Below are 19834 nucleotides of genomic sequence, written 5' to 3'. Positions count from 1 at the left end.
ACACACACACACACACACACACACACACACACACACACACACACACACACACACACACACCAAAGCCTCACTCCAGCAGATACTAGAGAAATAAGCAAGGCTGGGTGAAAATCCTCCCAGCCCTGAAGCTTCCAGAGAGAGGACACTTCTGCCTGTGTCAGCAGAGAGGCTTTGGGGCCAGTGGGTTGGCTGTTCTGGGGCTTTCTGGGTCAACCTCACAGAGGTATACCACTGGAGGCACAATGAGGGCGCCCTCCAGCTATGGAGAGAACATCCTTGAGAATCTTGTGTGCTACATATAGAGGAGTACAAGATGTACAGGGGAGAGGAGTTAAACCAGAACATTCTCACTGAGTGACAACCATTCCCAAGTGCTCCTCCAGGGACTTTTGATCTACTCCCCAAACTAATGCTGCCAATAATCCCTCAAGGAAAATTAATCATAACGTTACAGTTACTGACAAATCCTCAGACATTTTTTGCTAGATCAGCTCTGGACAATAGCTCATTAACATCATTAACTGTATGGTTTCTGCAAGTGTGGTATTAGGAAGTGTGTTCTTTTGTGCACACGTAAAATGTTTAGAAAATTTTCCAACCTCCATTTTTTTCTTTATTCTCAAATCAATGATCTATAAAGGTTGTGTGGGACACTTTATCTTTTTTAAAAATGCATTTTTTATTTCCCTCTCCAATGCAGCCTTAATACGGGAGAATTGCAACCTGAAAGATTCATTTCTCAAGAACACAGTTTACAAAGTCTGGTCATAAAATCTACATTGATAATTAAATTTTGTATCTCTCCTTTTCAACTTTCCAAGCAATTGTCTGGGTATCTTACATTCTTATACTCATTCTACCTTCAGTGGTTATTACACTTTAATCAAACTCTGTCATGCTAGGTTGGCGGCAGGGGTACCTGATTCCCACAAAGTTGAAAGCACATCAGCAGCATCCTGGCTAGAGCCAGCAGGTGAGAAACTCCGGAAAAACCTATCTGATAGTCTCATCAGGCTCAAACACCACCGCTAGGAAGAAACAAGGAATATTTGACCTACAACAAAATGCAGACAGCAAAACCAACACCATAAAAGGAAGTATCTCAAATTCCAGAGGGAAAAAGAAACAAAGATATTAAAGAAAATTCCTCTTGATACGTATTCTAAACTCACACAAGAGAATGAAAGTGGAAAATGCAAATCTTAGTATTACAATGAAAACAGTTTTGCCCTTGAGGATGCCCTGAAATGGGACCACACTTTGAGAACCACTGTCCTACAACCTCCTATTTAATGGCTAGCCTAGCATTCTACCACAGGATATAACACTTTATCCAACACCATGTTGTTGAACATTTAGACTGTTTCCAGGTTTTTGCCATTATAAAAAAAGCTACAACAAACATCCTTAGAGATAGCTCTTTCTGCACATTTGTTTCCTTAGAATTAACACCTTAGAAAGTAGAATTTGAGAGTCAAAGACAAAGTTATTTTGTCAGGCTTTTTATACACACTGCCAATTTTCCCTCCAGAAAGGTTTATTAATTTGCATTCCTATCCGTGGCCTGTGCAAGTGCCTTCCATCCTGACCCACATGCCTATCAGCACCAGGTACCATGTGAGCCCTGTCCCGAGAGCTGTTTTTAGAAAATCGAAATGTGACTGAGCTGGAGGTTAGTGAGCTCTGTCTCTTAGATGATCCACAATACTTGAGATTTACTGGAATTCTCTGCTTGCAGAGTACTTCTCTGATAATTCTACCAGAGTGTTTATTTACTGCTACTTTGAATTATTACATTAGTATTACCATGTGTTTTCCACTTCACAATAAGTTTCTTGAGACAGAAATCATGCCTCATTATCACAGAATATAACAGAGTGCTGAGCCCATGGGACAGAGACTGCACTGGGTAGTAGTGGAAAGAGCACTTTTCACCTCAGTGAGACAGACCTGGGTTTAAATCGTCGCTTCCCACTTACTAGCTGTGCAAGCTTGGGCGAATTACTTCCCCTTCCTTCCCTGAGCTTGAAGGTCATCACGGTAACAGGGAGACTAATACTTACTTCATAAGACAGCTGTGTTGAAATGCTGTGTGTAAAATGCATCATATTCCATACTAGGCAAATAACAAAAGTTCCATTTGTTTGTTCTCTCCCTTTTCCTTTCCCGTGTTGAACTAACCTGTGAAATCCAAACTCTGAGGATCTACAAATTCACTTTGATTTACGAATAAGGCTACAATTAATGAAGGCAGAAGGCATCCCTTTAACGACGATTACCTCTGGGAAGTGTAACTAAGCAAAATTGACAAGCATTCTAATTATTCTTCCTTGCATCACTCAATCGTTACTCAGTCTCTCAGTCAATATCTATGAGTGTGTACCGTGTGTTCCAAAGACAGATTACACCCAGTTCCTAAACAAAACAGAAATGTAAAATGAAATCCTTTTTAGTGCCAGAATGCTAATTCTCTGATCACACTGAAACCTGAATTCAGAGAGAAGCCATTCAGAAAGTTATGCTGAGAGAGCTATTCTAATTGTACATCTCTGTGGCTGCAGGAACATCACCCCGGGCCCTATTCTGGTTCAAAGCTGACTTACTGCAGTGGGGCTTTAGGACTAGAATATTTTAATGTGACCCTGAAATGTATCCAAATATGAACAAGAAGGCTTTGACATTTTCTGACAACCCAACCATGGAAATTAGAGAAAAGACACTAGTGAGATAGGTGCAGCCCAGGTTGAAGTTCACTCCTGGTTTTACCTCAAAATTTAAACAAAGCACAAATCAAGGAGAGTCATCTGTGCATCTGGGAGTACAGCCCAACAAAGCTGTGGGGTGAGGAGTGTTCTCTGGGGAATAGCATTGCTAGAGATGGCAGTATGAACCCACAAAAATACTCAAGCCAGGGTATTTATACTGAAGGAAGGGAGGGGGAACTGACACTCATTCATGCTCTACTCTGTCCCAGGCACACGTGATTTCCTTGTGCACTCATATTCTTGTTTACCCCAGCCCACTGACAACTACATCTTTCAGAGTCTGAGGCTCAAAGAGGCCAAGTGGTTCTCAGAGGTACATTCTGGAGAACTGTGCGTGCTCAGGCTTTAACAGCTCCCGGAGAGATGTAAAGAAACTCTGGGACTCTGATGCTTGAGGTCAGACTGAGACTGATCAAGAGCTTTTTGCTACCAGCACCTGAACGGTATATGCTAAAGTTGGTGTTAGTTCATCAGAAACTTCTCTTCAGGTCTATAACTCTATGTTCGGTAGACCTTAAAATATTGGCAATGGGAAGGCATGTGGATGGGAAGGATTATTTCCTTCAGATCTCTGAGACAGGTTTTAAAAAATATGCTGGTGGCATGTTGTGGTCATGATATACCAATGGCCAGCTTTGGGTTTTGATAGTGTGGCTATCGATGTTCAAAAGATTCCTGATGGTGGGGAAAAAAAAGTATTTCTTGAAATGTGGGGCATGACTCCAGCTTTAGGGGGTTCTTTTGACTAGCCCTGAGGAAGGGCACATGTGTAGCCAAGGTCTGTAGGGGAACAAGAATGTTAGAAATGTTAAGAGGTGAGGGACTCGTGGTATTAAGAAGCAAATGCTCTCAAGCTAGCTTAAATAGAAGGGATTTATCTTAAGGAAATAGAGATGTCTCATGAAATCCAAGGGCAGGCAGGAGGGGTATCCAGGCCTCACCGGGAAGAGAAAAAAGGAAAACCACCAGGAATCAAGGGATGTGTCTCTCTGTCTCTGTGTATGTGTCTCTCTCTCCTCTAACACAGCTACTTCTGTTTCTCTTGCACATGGCTCAACACAGCTGCCACCAAATGACACCTTCAGTCCCAGAGTCTACAAAATTGTCTTGGAGTTGGGGCTTCCCTGGTGGCGCAGTGGCTTAGAGTCTGCCTGCCGATGCAGGCGACGAGGGTTCGTGCCCTGGTCCGGGAAGATCCCACGTGCCACGGAGCGGCTGGGCCCGTGAGCCATGGCCGCTGAGCCTGCGCGTCCGGAGCCTGTGCTCCGCAACGGGAGAGCCCACAACAGTGAGAGGCCCGCGTACCGCAAAAAAAAAAAAAAAAAAAAAAAAAACTGCCTTGGAGTTCTTAGGGGTTTTTTTTGTAACACACAATTTGTTCCCAAGGAGATTAAGCGATACACCAAAAACAAAAGCAGAGGCACCTGGCTTTCTGAAAAGGTGTTTTATTGCTTCTCCCTCTTCCCATCTCTAGATTCCAGAGAACAATGAGAAAGGGATGGGAAAAGGGACACAACCTCACCTCTGGCTGTTGGCCTAACCTGCCTTGATGAAGGATGGAGCCCTTTTGGGTGACAGGACAGGTTCAAGCGGCTTTCTCTTTCTTACAGATGGGTAGACAGTAAGGTGTACTCACAGAATTCTGAGCCAGTCATTCCTTGTAGGTGCTCTGTTTTGGGTGGATTGTTTTACATAACTTGTTATAATATATAGTTGTAACTGTTCTATTTTGTTATTAGTTATTGTTGTTAATCTCTTACTGTTCCTAAGGGTTCAGTACTACCTGTGGTTTCAGGCATCCACTGGGGGTCTTGGAAAATACCCACTGTGTATAAGAGGGGACTACTGTACTCTGGGTTCCCTGCCCTGACAGATAGTTTTTATTTAGCATTACATAGCAATTTTTTCTGGATACCATCCCAGACATCAAATTATGCTCAGCAATTTTAGCTAATGTTCTTCTTGGACAGATGTAAATTTAAAATCTTTTTTTTAACTAACAGAAAAATAAACTAATAATTTTTGAAAACATGACAACCAATATTCTATGACAAAATATTATTAAAAAGATCAAAATAACATTGAACAGATCTCCAAAAAGTCGAGACCTGTCCTCAAACCCTTCTCTTCTAAAACTAGCTAAACAGAATTCGCATCTCCATTTCTAAGTTACCAGAAAAGAGAATCTGACACTTGAGTCTCATTTCTCCCTGTGACCAGGGTCAGAGCAGCCCACCTTGTGAGTTGCAGCACAATTCTCCACAGGAGGATTGACCTAGTTATACAGACTAAAAGGATTAGAAGGCAATTAATTTTCTGATAATAGCAAACAGATAGTTGACAGATTTTAATAGGGCTTTGAAACCCCAAAGCAGAGATACCAAGGTATGTAAGATAGGCCATGCTGAGGCCTAAATGAAATAATTGTTTGTTTTTATCATAAAACGTAAAGTCAAAGCTAGAATAAACAGGGATAATCAGATTCAGCAGATGTTTAATGGGAAAAGGTACTTCAACCTTATATGGTTGTATATTTGGTCATTGCTCTGTGTTATATTTTCAATTAAATTCCTTATGGAAATGTTAACTAGTTGATTTGCTCCACTGTTTAAATAAAGTGTTGTATATCCATAGAAAAAGCAAAATCTACTGCATCATATGTTAAAAATCCTGAGGGTCAGGTAACACCTGGTGAAAGCCTAGCCCAGTGCCCCATACTGTCCTAGTGGACACCTGACATCCTTTTTGACTGTCCAGCTTCTGACCTCTCTTCCCATTTGGTACATTCGCCACCTTGGGGGTCCTGGAGGAGGTAGATCTGACAGTGCCAGATACTCGTGATGACCTTCACACCCATTACAGACTGACTTGAGAGCTAGTGACGGAGGAAATGGAGGTGGGGTTCCTCACTCTCTCTGAAGGTAGCGGAGGTTACAGCTGATGCCATGTTGAGCTGCTGGTATGGAAGTGGAAATAGTATAAACTATGACATCTAGTGCCCAACAGTAATGACAACTGTTTCCTTACCAGAGAACTTAAAAAAAAAAACAAAAACAGCTTTATTGCGATATAATTCACATACCATACAATTCACCCACTTAAAGTGTATAATTCACTGGCTTTTAGTATATTCACAGAATTGTGCAACCATCACCACAATCAAGTTTAAAACATTTTCATCACCCCAAAATTAACCCCACACCCCTTAAGCAACATCCCCTAATTCCTCCCCCTATCTCCCTCCCAGCTCTAAGTAAACACTAATCTACTTTCTGTCTCTAAAGATTTGCCTATTTCTGGACATTTTATATAAATGGAAATATACAATGTGATCCTCTGTGTCTGCCTTCTTTCACATAGCATACTGTTTTCAGGGTTCATCCATGTTGTAGCAAGAATCAGTATTTCATTCCTTTTTATGGCTGAATAATATTCCATTGTATGAATGTACTTTTTTTTATCCATTCAGTAGTTGATGGACATTTCCGTTGTTTCCACTTTTTGGCTATTATGAATAATGCTGCTAGGAACACTTGTGTACAAGTTTTTATGTGGACATACATGTTCATTTCTTTTCACGATATACCTAGGAGTGGAATTGCTGGGTCATATGGTAACTTTAACTGTCTGAGGAACTGCCAGGTTGTTTCTCAAAGCAGTTGCACCATTTTACATTCCCACTAGCAGTGTATGGGGATTCTGATTTTTCCATATCCTCACCAACACTTGTTATTATTTGTCTTTTTGATTATAGTCACCCTAGCAGGTGTGAAGTGGTGTCTTATTGTGGCTCTGATTTGCATTTCCCTGAGAGCTAATGGTGGTGAGCATCTTTTCATGTGCTCATTGGACATTTGTATATCTTCCTTGGAGAACTGTTGATTCAGATCCTTTGCTCATTTTTAAATTGGGTTATTTGTCTTTTTATAATTGTGTTGTATAGTCCAGCAGACCAGTTCTGAGGCATGGTTTTAAGAATTGTTCCTGGCTACAATAAACCTACATTTCAACAATTCTCACAATTCTGTGAGCTATCAACATCTTTTGAATAAAGTCATTTTCTGCTTAAATCGGTCACAGTTTCTATTGCAACTCAAAACACTGACTGGGGCCTTCCCTGGTGGCGCAGTGGTTGAGAGTCTGCCTGCCGATGCAGGGGACATGGGTTCGTGCCCCGGTCCGGGAAGATCCCACATGCCGCGGAGCGGCTGGGCCCGTGAGCCATGGCCGCTGAGCCTGCGCGTCTGGAGCCTGTGCTCCGCAATGGGAGAGGCCACAACAGTGAGAGGCCCGTGTACCGCAAAAAAAAAAAAAAAAAAAAAAAGAATGACACAACCCTTGAGGATGCAACATAAACTGGTTAGAACCAACTAGGTCCAAGATGGCAGAAGATTCGACTCCCGGTAGACCTTGAGCCTCACTATATGTTCACTGTACTACATTAGCATGCTAAATGACACACTCACCAGCGCCCTCACAGTTCCGAGGCTGACCATACTGGGCATATACCCAGAGAAAACCATAATTCAAAAAGACACATGCACCCCAGTGTTCATTGCAGCACTATTTACAATAGCCAGGACACGGAAACAACATAAATGTCCATCAACAGAGGAATGGATAAAGAAGATGTGGTACATATATATATACAATGGAATATTACTCAGGCATAAAAAGGAACAAAATTGGGTCATTTGTAGAGACATGGACGGACCTAGAGACTGTCATACAGAGTGAAGTAAGTCAGAAAGAGAAAAACAAATATTGTATATTAACAGGTATATGTGGAATCTGAAAAAACTGGTATAGACAATCTTATTACAAAGCAGAAATAGAGACACAGACGTAGAGAACAAATGTATGGATACCAAGGGGGAAGGAGGGGGTGGAATGAATTGGGAGATTGGGATTGACATATATACACTATTGATACTTGATACTATGTATAAAATAGATAACTAATGAGAACCTGCTAGCACAGGGAACTCTATTCAGTGCTCTGTGGTGACCTAAATGGGAAGGAAATCCATAAAAGAGGGGATATATGTATACATATAGCTGATTCACTTTGCTGTACAGCAGAAACTAACACAACATTGTAAAGCAACTATACGCTAATAAAAATTTTTTAAAAACAAAAACAAAACAAAAAGGCCAAAAAGTGGGCAGTGGTCAAATTCTGGAAATCTCTGCCCTTTCTCCAAGATAGGTGGAATAATCCTCCCATTCATTAGCCTATGAAATTACCCAGCCCATAAAAACTAACCACCCCATATTTTGGGGTCACTCTCACCTTTTGAGATGGACTGCATTCTGTCCATGGAGTGTGTATCTCTCTCAATAAATTTACTTCTTACCTATAACTTTGCCCCTGGCTGAATTCCTTCTGCACTGAGACATAAAGAACCTGAACTTCAGTAAGTCCTGAGACCAGATGTGCAATCTCAACTAAAAGAGAGTGGGGGACTTCCCTCGTGGTGCAGTGGTTAAGAATCTGCCTGCCAATGCAGGGGACACAGGTTCGATCCCTGGTCTGGGAAGATCCCACATGCTGCAGAGCAACTAAGCCCATGCGCCTCAACTACTGAGCCTGCACTCTAGAGACCACAAGCCACCACTACTGAAGCCCGCATGGTGCAACTACTGAGCCCACGTGCCGCAACTACTGAAGCCCACGTGCCTAGAGCCCGTGCTCCGCAACAAGGGAAGCCACCACAATGAGAAGCCCATGCACCACAATGAAGAGTAGTCCCCGCTCACCGCAACTAGAGAAAGCCCGAGCGCAGCAATGAAGACACAACGCAGCCAAAAAAATAAATAAATAAAAGACTGGGTTCAAGTCCCAATCTGGGTTCAAGTCCCAATTTGGCTGGGTTTGAGTCCTGGCCTGTGGGTTCAAGTCCCAGCGTGAGTTGTGCAGTTTCAGGCCAATTGAACTACACATTCGGTTATCAGGCAATTTTAGTTCAGATATCAACACTGTTAACTTTGTGTATGCTTTCTCCCCACCCCCATGCCTCTTTTGTATCCTGGAGTCTCTAAGAAGTCAAGGAAATAAGAATATCACTGCCTCCCGGGGCTGTTAGTGATCTGAGGCCAAGGGTTTGGAGAAAGTTGTTTTCTGCAGTTTCCTAGCTCCCGCCTCTGTGCAGCATAGATAGGGGTGCAGCTATAGTGCCAGTCTGCCCTTAGTGCCCTCTCACACCTCTTCTAAGCACTCATTTCCCCTTCCAGGTTCCCTCTTCTCCCAGGAGAGTCTCTTAGATCCTATATTTGAAGGGATTTGTTCCAAAGGGAATTCAATCTAAAACAGATGCTGATAGGTTTAAGCTATTAACCTTATCAAAGGCATTTACATTTCAATGTCATTAATCTCTCTCTGTTGACTTGCATTTTCCAAATTCAAAGACCACTCTCAGTTCTCATTCTCCATGTCCTTGCTTTGGCACCTAAGAACAAGGTGTTGAAGAGTGGTATTGATCTGACAGAAGGAAACCTGAGATCCTAGAATGAAACATTTTGTGTTGCAATCCAACCACTTATGCACTTAACCATTTCTTAAGCACCTACTGTGTGCCTGACACTGTGTTCTAGCTGCTGGAGACGTAGCAGAGAAGAGAAGCAAGGACGCCGCCCTCATGCAGCTTCCACTCTAGTGGTGGCAATAAACAATAAATACACAAAAAGATACCATTTCAGACAGTGATAGGTGCCATGAAGAGGAATGTGAAACAGTGAACAATGCGATAGTGAAAGATGTGAAGAAAGCCCATTAGGCAGGATGGTTGCAGAAAGCCTCTTTAAGAAGGTGGCATTTCCACCGAAACGTGAAGGGTGGATTTAGGGAAAGTGTTCCAGGGAGAGAAAACAGCAAGAGCGAAGACCTGGATTCAGGGACAGGCTTAGCACAGCACACAGGAGGTTCAGAAAAAAGCCAGTGTGGCTGGAATGTAGTAGAGGAAGGGTATGAGAGAAGCTGAGAAGTAATCAGGTCAGGTAGGGCCTTAGAAGCCATGGTAAAGATGCAGAGAGGCTATCTTGCCCCAAGTCACACAGTTGGTAAATGGCAGAGCCAGGATGATAACCCAGGTCTTTTCAATCCTATCAAGTGTTTTTGCATTGCAATCTGGTTTATACCCAAAATGGTGCTAGATGAAGAGAGACTTTACTGGACATTCCAAAACTGTCCTTCTCGGACATTCCAAAACTCTAAGAGGAGACAGACTGCTGTCTCACTCTCTTCTCTTCATTCTCTCTTAAAAAAAAAAAATACTAGATATGAAAACTTCAGAGTGTACCATGATAAATCATACAAATTCTGTCTTTTAAACAGAGGATCTGAATTTTATAGATATTATAAGTAAATACCTATTGAACATTTATCATATGAGCCCATAGAGCATGCAGAGAAGTTATTTTGGTGTTGTTATGTTTGACCTTATTAAAACTCAAGCACACAGGATTGCCTAACATCTTTTTTTTTTTTTTTTCTAACATCTATTTTTAAACATAAGACCTACTCTCCCTATTACACATTAGGAAACTTAATATAGCTGAGGTGCTGGTCAGGATTAGCTACTACATAGATTGTCTGGGGCTTTTATGTTTTGGTTTTAAAATCAGAAATAAATCAAAAAAATTGTTTTTTAAAAGTAAATTTATGCTCAAAAAAAGAAAGAAATTGGCTAATAAACACCAGATGTGTGTTAGATCTGGTGATGAGCACTGAACTCATGAGTGTTCCAGGACTGGCTCTGCCATTAGACTAGGGTTAGAATCCTAGCATACTTACTAGCCATCTGACATTAGGTAAATTACTCAAGATTGCTAAGTCTCCATTTTCTCTTCCATAAAATGGGAATGAAAACAATGTATATATCATAGAGCTATTGTGAAAATAGACCAAACCAACAAGTGACCATGCTTGGAACAGACTAGCTATTCCTTGAGTTGATGTCAGTTCCCCTTCCTTCTCTGGGTCTCTGTTCACTCATCAGAAGCATAAACAGGTCAGGGAGATGATGCTAAAGTCCTGTCTAGGATAAGTGTCATCAGCAGCCAGGCCTTCCAGCAATATTTGTACTACAGGGCAGTGAAACCTCCTGTTGTAGGCAGATAGAGAAGTTGCTAGCAAGATGACACGGAGACCAACAGAAAACTCCCAGAGGAAGGAGCAAGGAGGCCTCAGAGACTGGGACTTGAAGGACCGGGATCCTAGCAGAACCCTGCCTCTGCTCCCCAGGCCCAATTCATTTTACCAATGCATTTGCCTCAACTAATTACTTGTGAGATTATTTGTCTAATGCCTGCCCTCTCGAGCCTAAACTCTAAAGATTAGGAACTCTGTTTTCTTCACTCATTCTAGATTTAATTTACTTTGTTTCGCACACAGTAGGCCCTCAACAAATATCTGTTGAATGAATAAGCCTCTTTTCTTTTAGTAGGTACATTTCTGAAATTGGAGGTGTCTCGAATTTAGCTAAGCAACATGGTGGCATTGCTGCTCTGGCATTCATTTTGTTGGACCAAGTGGCCTGCAGGGGCCTTAAACTGACAACAGCCTCCTCATGCAAGAACATGTCCCAGAGACAGTCCTCACAGTAAGCTCCTGATTGACTTCCCCAACAGTTTTTATGATCAATAGTCTCCCTCACCTTCCATCGTCTTCCCCTGTGCGCCCCTTAGGTAAGACCCCTGTGAAATTTACCAAAATCCCATACATTTTGGTTTGAATTGACTGATGCAGCCTTAGCCCAAGAACCCCCAAGAATTCCACACATAGACCCTAATAAAGGCATGTGTGCCAGGTTTTGCCTCTCCCTTTGCCTGTACTCACTCTGCCTTGACCTCCCTGTATGGCCCCTTGAGGTATGCCGTACATTTCCTCCAGGACTTGTGTGTAGTAAACTTCTCTAGTTCAATTTCTCTTGTGGTCTTTTGTTGAACTGCTACTCATGCTCACCATCTGGCACCCTATGTTCCACTTAATAAATGTTAATTTAATGAAGTCATAACAGGAGGAAATTCATTTTATTTACAAGTCAACAATTTTAAGTGCCCTAGTGAACTCAGTCAATAAGAGGAAATTTGTGAGGAAAATTTCTGTTTAGCTGTGGATTTTTTTTTTTAAGAGAAGTGTACCCAAACTAAGAAAGCATAGTAATGGCTCCATGAGAGGGCTTTGAGCATTTAGAGTTTGGTAGCATCAATTAACCCTCCCACATATCTTGGACTTTATCAGACTAGAATGTAGAGTTTTGGAACTGAATACACTCCAGTTGCCTTAATAGAGGACTTTTCTCTGGGCAAAATGCAAAGCCTATTCTTATCTGTCCATCTCTGATCTGGCTCAAGGGTCAGTCTAGGGGAGGCTTCCCAATGAGTCACAGAAGGTGGGAATGATAACCACAGACATCCTAATTGAACAATCCCTCAGTACTTATCACTGTCCCCTCCAACCTATTGTGTTTCCAGTCTCTGGCTATTGTCAATCCCTGGAAAATGAATGGTCAGCAACTAATGAAATTCTACCTAATCTAACAGGTTCAGCATCCCAACTAAATTTGCTTCTCAAGGGAATCTGGATGACTTGATATTCACCTGCTCATTCATTCACTCATTTATTCATGCCATTCACTTATTAATTCAACAAATATTCCCAGTCCTGGAAATTCTGAGTGATTCTGGATGAGAAAAAGAAAGCTCAAACAGAGCAGTAATTAGCACAGGAGCTGGAACCAGGAACTAAAGAATATCTAATCACATATTGTGTCTGGAATATCTTTCTGCCCAGCTGGAGTATCACCTCTGAAAAATCTTTCTAATTTTCATTTTAAGAAGAATATACTTCTTTTCTCTGTTCCCTTGTTAATATCCTTAGTGTAGTGCTATGACATTATGTTGGAGTTACCTGCTTCCCCTCACCAGGCTGTGAGCTCCTTAAGAAGGAACTGTGCCATCCAACCACTCTTATGTCTCTGGTGCCTTGCATAGGGCCAAGCATATAGAACTCATTATCAGTGGAACAGTTCTCTGCATTCCAGTGAAGTTAATGGATTTCTAGGTATTATCAGGCCTGTATTGTCCAATATGGTAGCCACTAGCCACATGTGGCTATTGAGCACTTGAAATGTAGCCTGGGGGTGGGGAAGAAGAATTGAGACGTACTGTAAAAAACATACATCAAATTTCAAAGACTTTGCACACAAAAATGTAAAATATCCCATTAATAGTTTTTATATTGATCATATGTTGAAATGATACTACTTGGGATATTGAGTTAAATAAACATTATTAAAATTAATTTCACCTGTTTCTTTTTACTTTTTTAATGTAGCTGTTAGAAAATTATAAATTATATATGTGGTTCACATTGTAATTATTTTATTATCCAATAAAAATATTGGATAATACTGGGCTACATCAAAGATTACTATTTCAGGTACAAACCACATCCAGTCTCTTATACCTGATTCTCTCTTTTGGTAGGAAGGAAGGGGAATTTGGTTCCTTTGTCCAAATTGAGTCAAGGCTTTCACTGAGCCTAGGTTCAGAATATCCAGGGAATATAAGACCCTTTTTTTTTTTTTTTTTGGCAAAATTCTACCAGTTAAAATGTCCCACATTTTGGTAGGTTTGCTGTTTTAAAGAAGAAAAATCCAACTCTTGCTGTAGTTCCCTATACGGAGTCAAAGTCTCACCAAGGGCATGTAATACCCATGCAGCCAACAATTAAATAGCTCTTTAATTCCTGGCTCCAAGAGCCTCTGCTTTATCTTCTCTCCTCCCTCAGTCTCTGGCATCCTAAGTAGTCACCCCTCCCATCTCAGCTTTTTCCACTGACCTCAAAAGAGGGCTGTCTCAAATAACACCCTTGTCAAAACACCTAGGTAAGCACAGAAGTGAGAGACATCATATAAATAGACATATGGCAACAGACTGCTCCATACTGATAACAAAAACCATTTACAAACTCCCCTCACCTTCCAATAGGTTTCTTTCTTACAATGATTAAACGTAAATGTCACTAATAAGTTTAATTCTATCAGCTTAGGCAGACCTTTTTTATACAGGCACTGGCAAAGCTGCAAATGAACATGATTTTTAAGATTTGGGCACTCTTGTAGCAAAAACCTCTGTGCTTAAACAGAGGAATTAAAATTGACCAGCAGAAAAGATCCAAAACAAAAATTCTGAAAAATTTCCAAGTGATCTGTGGGAAAGACCAAAAGAGTCAGGCTTCGTTGGACTACAGTCAGAAAAATACAAAAATCATGGATGTCTATTTACGTATCTCCCTCCATACAGGAGACCATAAGCCTGAAACATTTGGTACAGTGTTGGGCACCCAACAGGTGTTCAATGAGTACACAAGAGTATAGGCGCTATTTAATGGGATAATGCAATCACCGTGGTTTTCTTTTCTTTTTTTCACCCTGAGTGGTATGGTAGGCAGAACCCAAATTCCTGTTTTACTCTGAATACAATCAGAAGCCCTTACCATGGCCTGCAAAGTCCTACATGATTTGCAACCCAACCACCTCTTAGACTCGTTTCTCATCACTCCCCCCTTATTTACTCTGCTCTTGGGTTCCTCAAATAAGCCACACACAGTCCTGCCTCAGCGCCCTTGCACCAGCTCTCCTCTTTGCCTAGAATACTCATTCCTTCAGTCTCTGCTCAAATGTCACCTCATCACAGAGGCTTTCTTCACCACCTGATCCAAAACAGTATAACCCTTAGCTGCTGTACTTGTCCTCATATCACTGATTGCCACCTGACATACTACATATTTGTTTATTTGTCTCCCCAACCTGGAAAGCCACTCCCAGGAGGGCAGGGACTTGGTTCATTTTGTTCACTGCTGTATCCTTTGTGCCTAGAAAGTGCCTGACACATAGTAGGAGTTCAATAAGTAGTTGTTGAATGAATAAACAAATGAACATAGACTGGAGTCCAGACACTGGGATCTAGTCCTAATTCTACCGCTAAAAAGTTGTGTGACTTTGAACAAACGTCCCCTGAAACTCAGTTGCTGAATCTGTAAAAGGATTGGGTGGGAAAGGATGTTTCTATAGCCTCTCCCAGCTCTCAAATCCTGCAGGTTTTATAGAGATGCTTTTTACATACAACTTTTGTATGAAGTTTTAGCAACATGAAAATCTTTTTCTTATATCCACAAACAATGAGCCCTCCGGGCACTTCATTATGATTGAAGACCCTGCTCCAAAGGCCCTGGATGAAGTCTTCCCCCATCCTTCCCGGCAGGATACACCCCAGGACTTGCTGCCTACTTTGAGGTGTTTCATACAGACCTTTTCTTCCTTATATCTCTTATAACAGTTAATGACATAATTACATTTTTCTGTTTCTCCACCTAGAATGTGACTATCTTGAGGACAGTAATGGAGTCTTAGTAATGTTTGTATCCCCAGCATGGTCCTTGGCAATGAGTAGGCATTCCATGAATGTTTAGTGAATGAAGGAACACAGGAAAGCCAAAGTGGAATAGGACCATTTCTCATACTGAAAATGGAGCCATCACTCTCCCCTCATTGATGAATGGTGGGCAGAGGTAGCTTGGCTGCTAGTAATGATTCACCTGAAGGGATGTAAAGAAATTAAAACTTACCGGTAACCTACTAAAGGCCAAGCACTCTTACACATGTTCACATAGTTTATTTAATCCTATGACAACCTATGAATTAGGAATTATCACTAGTTATCCCTTTTTATAAATCTGTAAAAGTATCCCAATTTAGAGATGAGAAATATGGAGCTCAGAGAGGATGGGGGATTTGCCCATGATGGAATGGAAAACAGGGTTGCCACTCAGGACTCTTCATGCCAATGATATTCATATCACTGAATGATACATCAGAAGAGTAGTTCTCTAATCTAATACAAATACTGGCATGTATAATGGTGAGCTTCCCTGCACTTTACAATTAAAGCTGATTTTTTTCCTTGACTCAGAAAGGTGGCTATAGATAATTCTATATATTATTGCTGGAAGAACAAAGAAAAGATGCACAAGCGGATGACGCTTTGTACCTTTTGAGTTTTTAAAAGTGAAGTTTTTTTCTGATAATAAAGTGCACTATCTGTTCATTATAGAAAAACCAAAAAATATAGTTAAAGAAAAAAGTTTAGTTGACCATTATCCCATCACTCAAAGACAATGACTATTAACCTTTTTTTAACCTTAAGGTTAATAAAAGTTACTATAACCTTTATTATGCTAAGCTTTATTAACCTTTTAAGCCTTTTTCCAATACATACTTTATTTTATAGTGAGATCATTCTAAATTATAAAATGAACTTTTTTTCAAATTCAATATATGCACTTCCCATAATGTTAGAAATCATAAATAACATTTTAACAATGGCTTAATAATACCAAAAGAGATGCCATAATCAATCATTCTGTTATTATTACTTAAGCTATTTCCATTCAGTTACTTTCATGTTACTTTCATGCCTCTCAACTAAAAAAAAAAAATCAGTCTGTAATTCGACTTCTGCAAATAGTTCTGATCTTTGAGGAAACACAGAGACAACTTTTCCATTCAAGAAGAGGAAAACTCCCATTATTATTCAGAATAGTGAATAAAAGGTCTTTCCCTTTCCTCCAATAACCTTTCCGTATAGAATTTAGTTGGAGCCATTCAAGTTTCCCCTACAGTAAGAAAGTGTCTTTCCTCCAAAAGAAGGGAGGTGTGGAAGTCTAGCAGTGGCTGGGAGTAAACAGACAGAGGCTCACATCTTGGTTCTTACATTTACTTGCCTTATACCCTCAGTAAATTACGTAAAGCCTCGGTTTCCTCACGTATAACAGGACAGTTACCTCACGGCGCTGCTGGGAGGATTTAAAACGAGAACTGAGCCTGGCACGGAGTGACCCCTCTTTTAACTGTAAAACTTGGATGGAAGATCTGAGAGGAAGAATGTCTCATCATTCTTCCTTCCCATAAATTAGAGAATATTCGAAGCTCTCACCTCTAGTCTCAGAAGAAAGAAGAACTTTAGGCCATATTTGTAAACTCACGCCCACCAAAATGGTTTGGTTTCTGATCACACTTTGAGGTTAGAAGACATTCAAGAACTCCCACTTCCCAGAGGAGTTCCTGCCAACAGAAACCTCTCTCCTGAAAGAGCCTACAGCTGCCACCTCCCTTACCCTTGCCCCACCATGGAGCAATCCCTACATATCTCCCTTCCTTCTCTCTGCTGCTGCCTCTCTGCTCTGAGCCCTCCCCAAACACAACTTTCCAATCTGCCTGTCAGTCTCCTTTCTCAATGACACCAATCTGTTCTCCTAAATCCTTTCCAGAAGTTTACTGATTTCTTGTTACCCATGTCATCAAATCCAAAATTTTTTAAATTGGAATGGTTTTCAAGGCCTCCACCACCACCATCTACCTCTTCCCCCATGTTTTCCTCCACTCCACATTCCGATGCTTGGCCTGGGTGTCCACCTTATCATCTGTAGTCAGAGCAGGCTGACATTTTACTGCAGATAAATTATGCCTTTACCTGAAGATCTTGACCTTTGGCAAAGGGCAACACAACCCCAAAGTGGTATTTTGAATCTCTATCAGCTGCTCACATTTTAGAGTAAACGAGTTTTCAGATTCTTGGGTGGCAGGGGTGCAAATTTTGCTTGGGCAAAAGGATATGAGGATCCTGGATGCCATTAAAGGAAAAGGCTGGATTGACAGACTTCCCCTTCTCAGTACTGCCCAGGAATCACAGGTCCCTACTCCTGTTCCGTCTCCCACAGGTGCCTTCTTTTCTGCATCTCCTTTCTGCAATTCTTGCCCATTCTCCAGGGCCTAAGTCATGCCCACTACTTTTGAAGGCAGCCGCAGATCTACACACTCTTCTGACCTTCCACAGTACCATGGTCTGTCCTTCCCTCCCCTCTCGTGTATTCAGCACGTTGTCTCATGGTCCCCATATTGCTTCCTAACTTCTTCCATAAAGTCTTTGAGGGCAGGGACTGTGCCTGCTCCCCACTTGGTAAATATCTGACCGATATTCCAGACTTCTTATCTGACTGACAGTTCACCCTAATCAATGCCCCTCTGTGGGCTGTTTCAGCTTCAGCTCTGCTGTCTTTGGCACTTTTAACGTTGGGTAAGATGGGCGCTCTGCAGTGCTGCACAACCATCTGTCACCTACAAAGCCTTTCTACTGATATTAATAGATTTAGGAAGGGACATAACTGACTAACAAACCGAAAAACAAACAAAAAACCTAAAGCTAAAAACAAACACCCTACCCCCACCCCCATACTCAAAGAGAACAAGGAAAGGTAAAAACAAATCCAAATCGAGAGGAGATGATTCCTGCTATTCTCATTTTAGGGCCTACAGGAAAGAAGGGAGGCAGGGAGACTCACATTTGTGTATAGTTATTACCTAATTGTATTCACATGTAATGTCGATGTTTGAGACCCAAAAAAAAAAAAAAAGCATAATTTTAATAACAGGGCTGACTGAAATTCATGCTTCTTTTCTCCAAAGAATGTATGGGCGTTTGTACCAAAATTATGTCCTCTTCTAGCAACCTAGGTCGGTGCTGGGCATCCAGGAGACTTTCAGTCCTTTGAAGTTTCCAGAGCGGCTTCTCGGCCTCCACCCCACCCCATACCCTCTTCTCCTCTAGCTCAGGCTTTCAAGATTGTTCCTAGGCTTTGGGCCAAATGTAAGCATTTCTGCGCAAGTCTGCAGTTCGGCAGGACACGAAGTAAATCCCCAGGAATAAACAAGAGCAGCAGCAAGTCACAAGGAGCCGGCTGGGGGCAGGGGGTGGTAATGAGGGCGGAAGGGGGGATGGGGAGGGATGAATTTTGCTGCTCCAGCCGGGCCTGTCACTCCAGCTGACAGCGAGCACCTTCACCTTCAAGTTCTTCCCAAGGCAGCGCCCCCAGAGAGAAAGTGCTTAGCTCGAGCGAAATGAACCTCAGCGCTTAAAAAAAGGGAAAGGAAGGGTGCGGCGTTTCCCCCGCGCAGCACCCGCCCAGCCTCGCTGCCGCCCTCCCGGCCCGGGCGGCGCGCGCCTGGCTGCGGGCCCGGAGCGAGGGGCCCACGCTACCTGGCGTCCGGCTCCGGCTCCGGCTCCGACTCCGACTCCGCGGCCGTCTCGTCCTCCTCGCCCCCCGACTCCTCCTCAGTGTCCGGCCCCCGGGTCACCTCCTCGTCCGCGTCGGAGCCCAGGGCGCTGTCCGCGGCGTGGCTGCTCTCGCTGCTAGCCATCGCGCCTCTCCCGGACCGGAGCTGGAGCCGGAACCGCCCGCGCAGCGCCTGGTGTTCTCCCTCTGACGGCGCCTCCGGCCCGGCCCGGCCCTGCCCTGTCCCGGCGGGGCGGCTCGGGTTCCCTCCTGGGGGCGGGCGAGCCCCGCGACTTTAAATAGAAGGCGTCAGAAAGTTTCACCACTGAGCTTCTGGGGCCCGGGCTCGGCGTCTCCTCTTCCCCGCGCGTCTAACTTCCCGCAGCCCTTCCCGCCCCAATTTAGGCGGGTCCCTGGCGGGCCCTTTGGGCAACTGGAGAGCACCACTCCGAGGGGCGCAGGCTCCCGCTGCATCCGGGAGTTGGGAGGAGGAAAGGCACACAGCCCCCCGGCTTCCTTTCCCTCTAGAGTGGGTTTGGTAGGCTTCAGGTTTGGAGCAGAACTGAGCTACTCGATGGGCCCTTGTCCCAACCAAATAACTACTCCCTTTTATAGAGCAGAACACTTACTACTAGTTCAGGCACACGTAATTTTCCCCTCACAACTCTGCTGTGGTAGGTTTAACTAAGATGCTGGTTTTATAAATGAGAAAACAGGATCAGAAGAGCTTGGGTACCTAGCTTGCTCAAGGTCTCCTTTTGCTAGTAAAGTGACCCAATGGGAAACAGTCTGCCCATTTCAAAAGCCCAGTTTTGAACCATTGTTCAGTATTGGCTCCTTTTATATTAGCAAATCAATATTGTGTATTCTCTTCCTCAGTGACCCCTGGATTATTCAGCCAGGAAACTTTTATCTCCACAAATCTTAAAACTTTGAAGAGGAATAATTTTCCCTA

General features: G+C 42.6%; 1 protein-coding gene across 1 annotated transcript in view; it reads right to left on the bottom strand.

Moving 5' to 3' along the window:
• CMYA5 (cardiomyopathy associated 5) overlaps nt 1-19024 on the bottom strand; it is a 113904-nt gene extending 94880 nt beyond the window's left edge. The window contains 1 exon segment of the mRNA XM_007471973.1: nt 18864-19024. Coding sequence (XP_007472035.1) covers nt 18864-19024 — 161 coding nt within the window.
• Between the last annotated feature and the right edge of the window lie 810 nt (nt 19025-19834).

This window comes from Lipotes vexillifer, unplaced genomic scaffold, assembly GCF_000442215.2.
Source record: "Lipotes vexillifer unplaced genomic scaffold, Lipotes_vexillifer_v1.1 scaffold83, whole genome shotgun sequence".
Lineage (NCBI taxonomy): Eukaryota > Metazoa > Chordata > Mammalia > Artiodactyla > Lipotidae > Lipotes > Lipotes vexillifer.
Note: the sequence above shows the minus strand (reverse complement) of the source record. Positions and strands in the feature narration are given on the sequence as shown.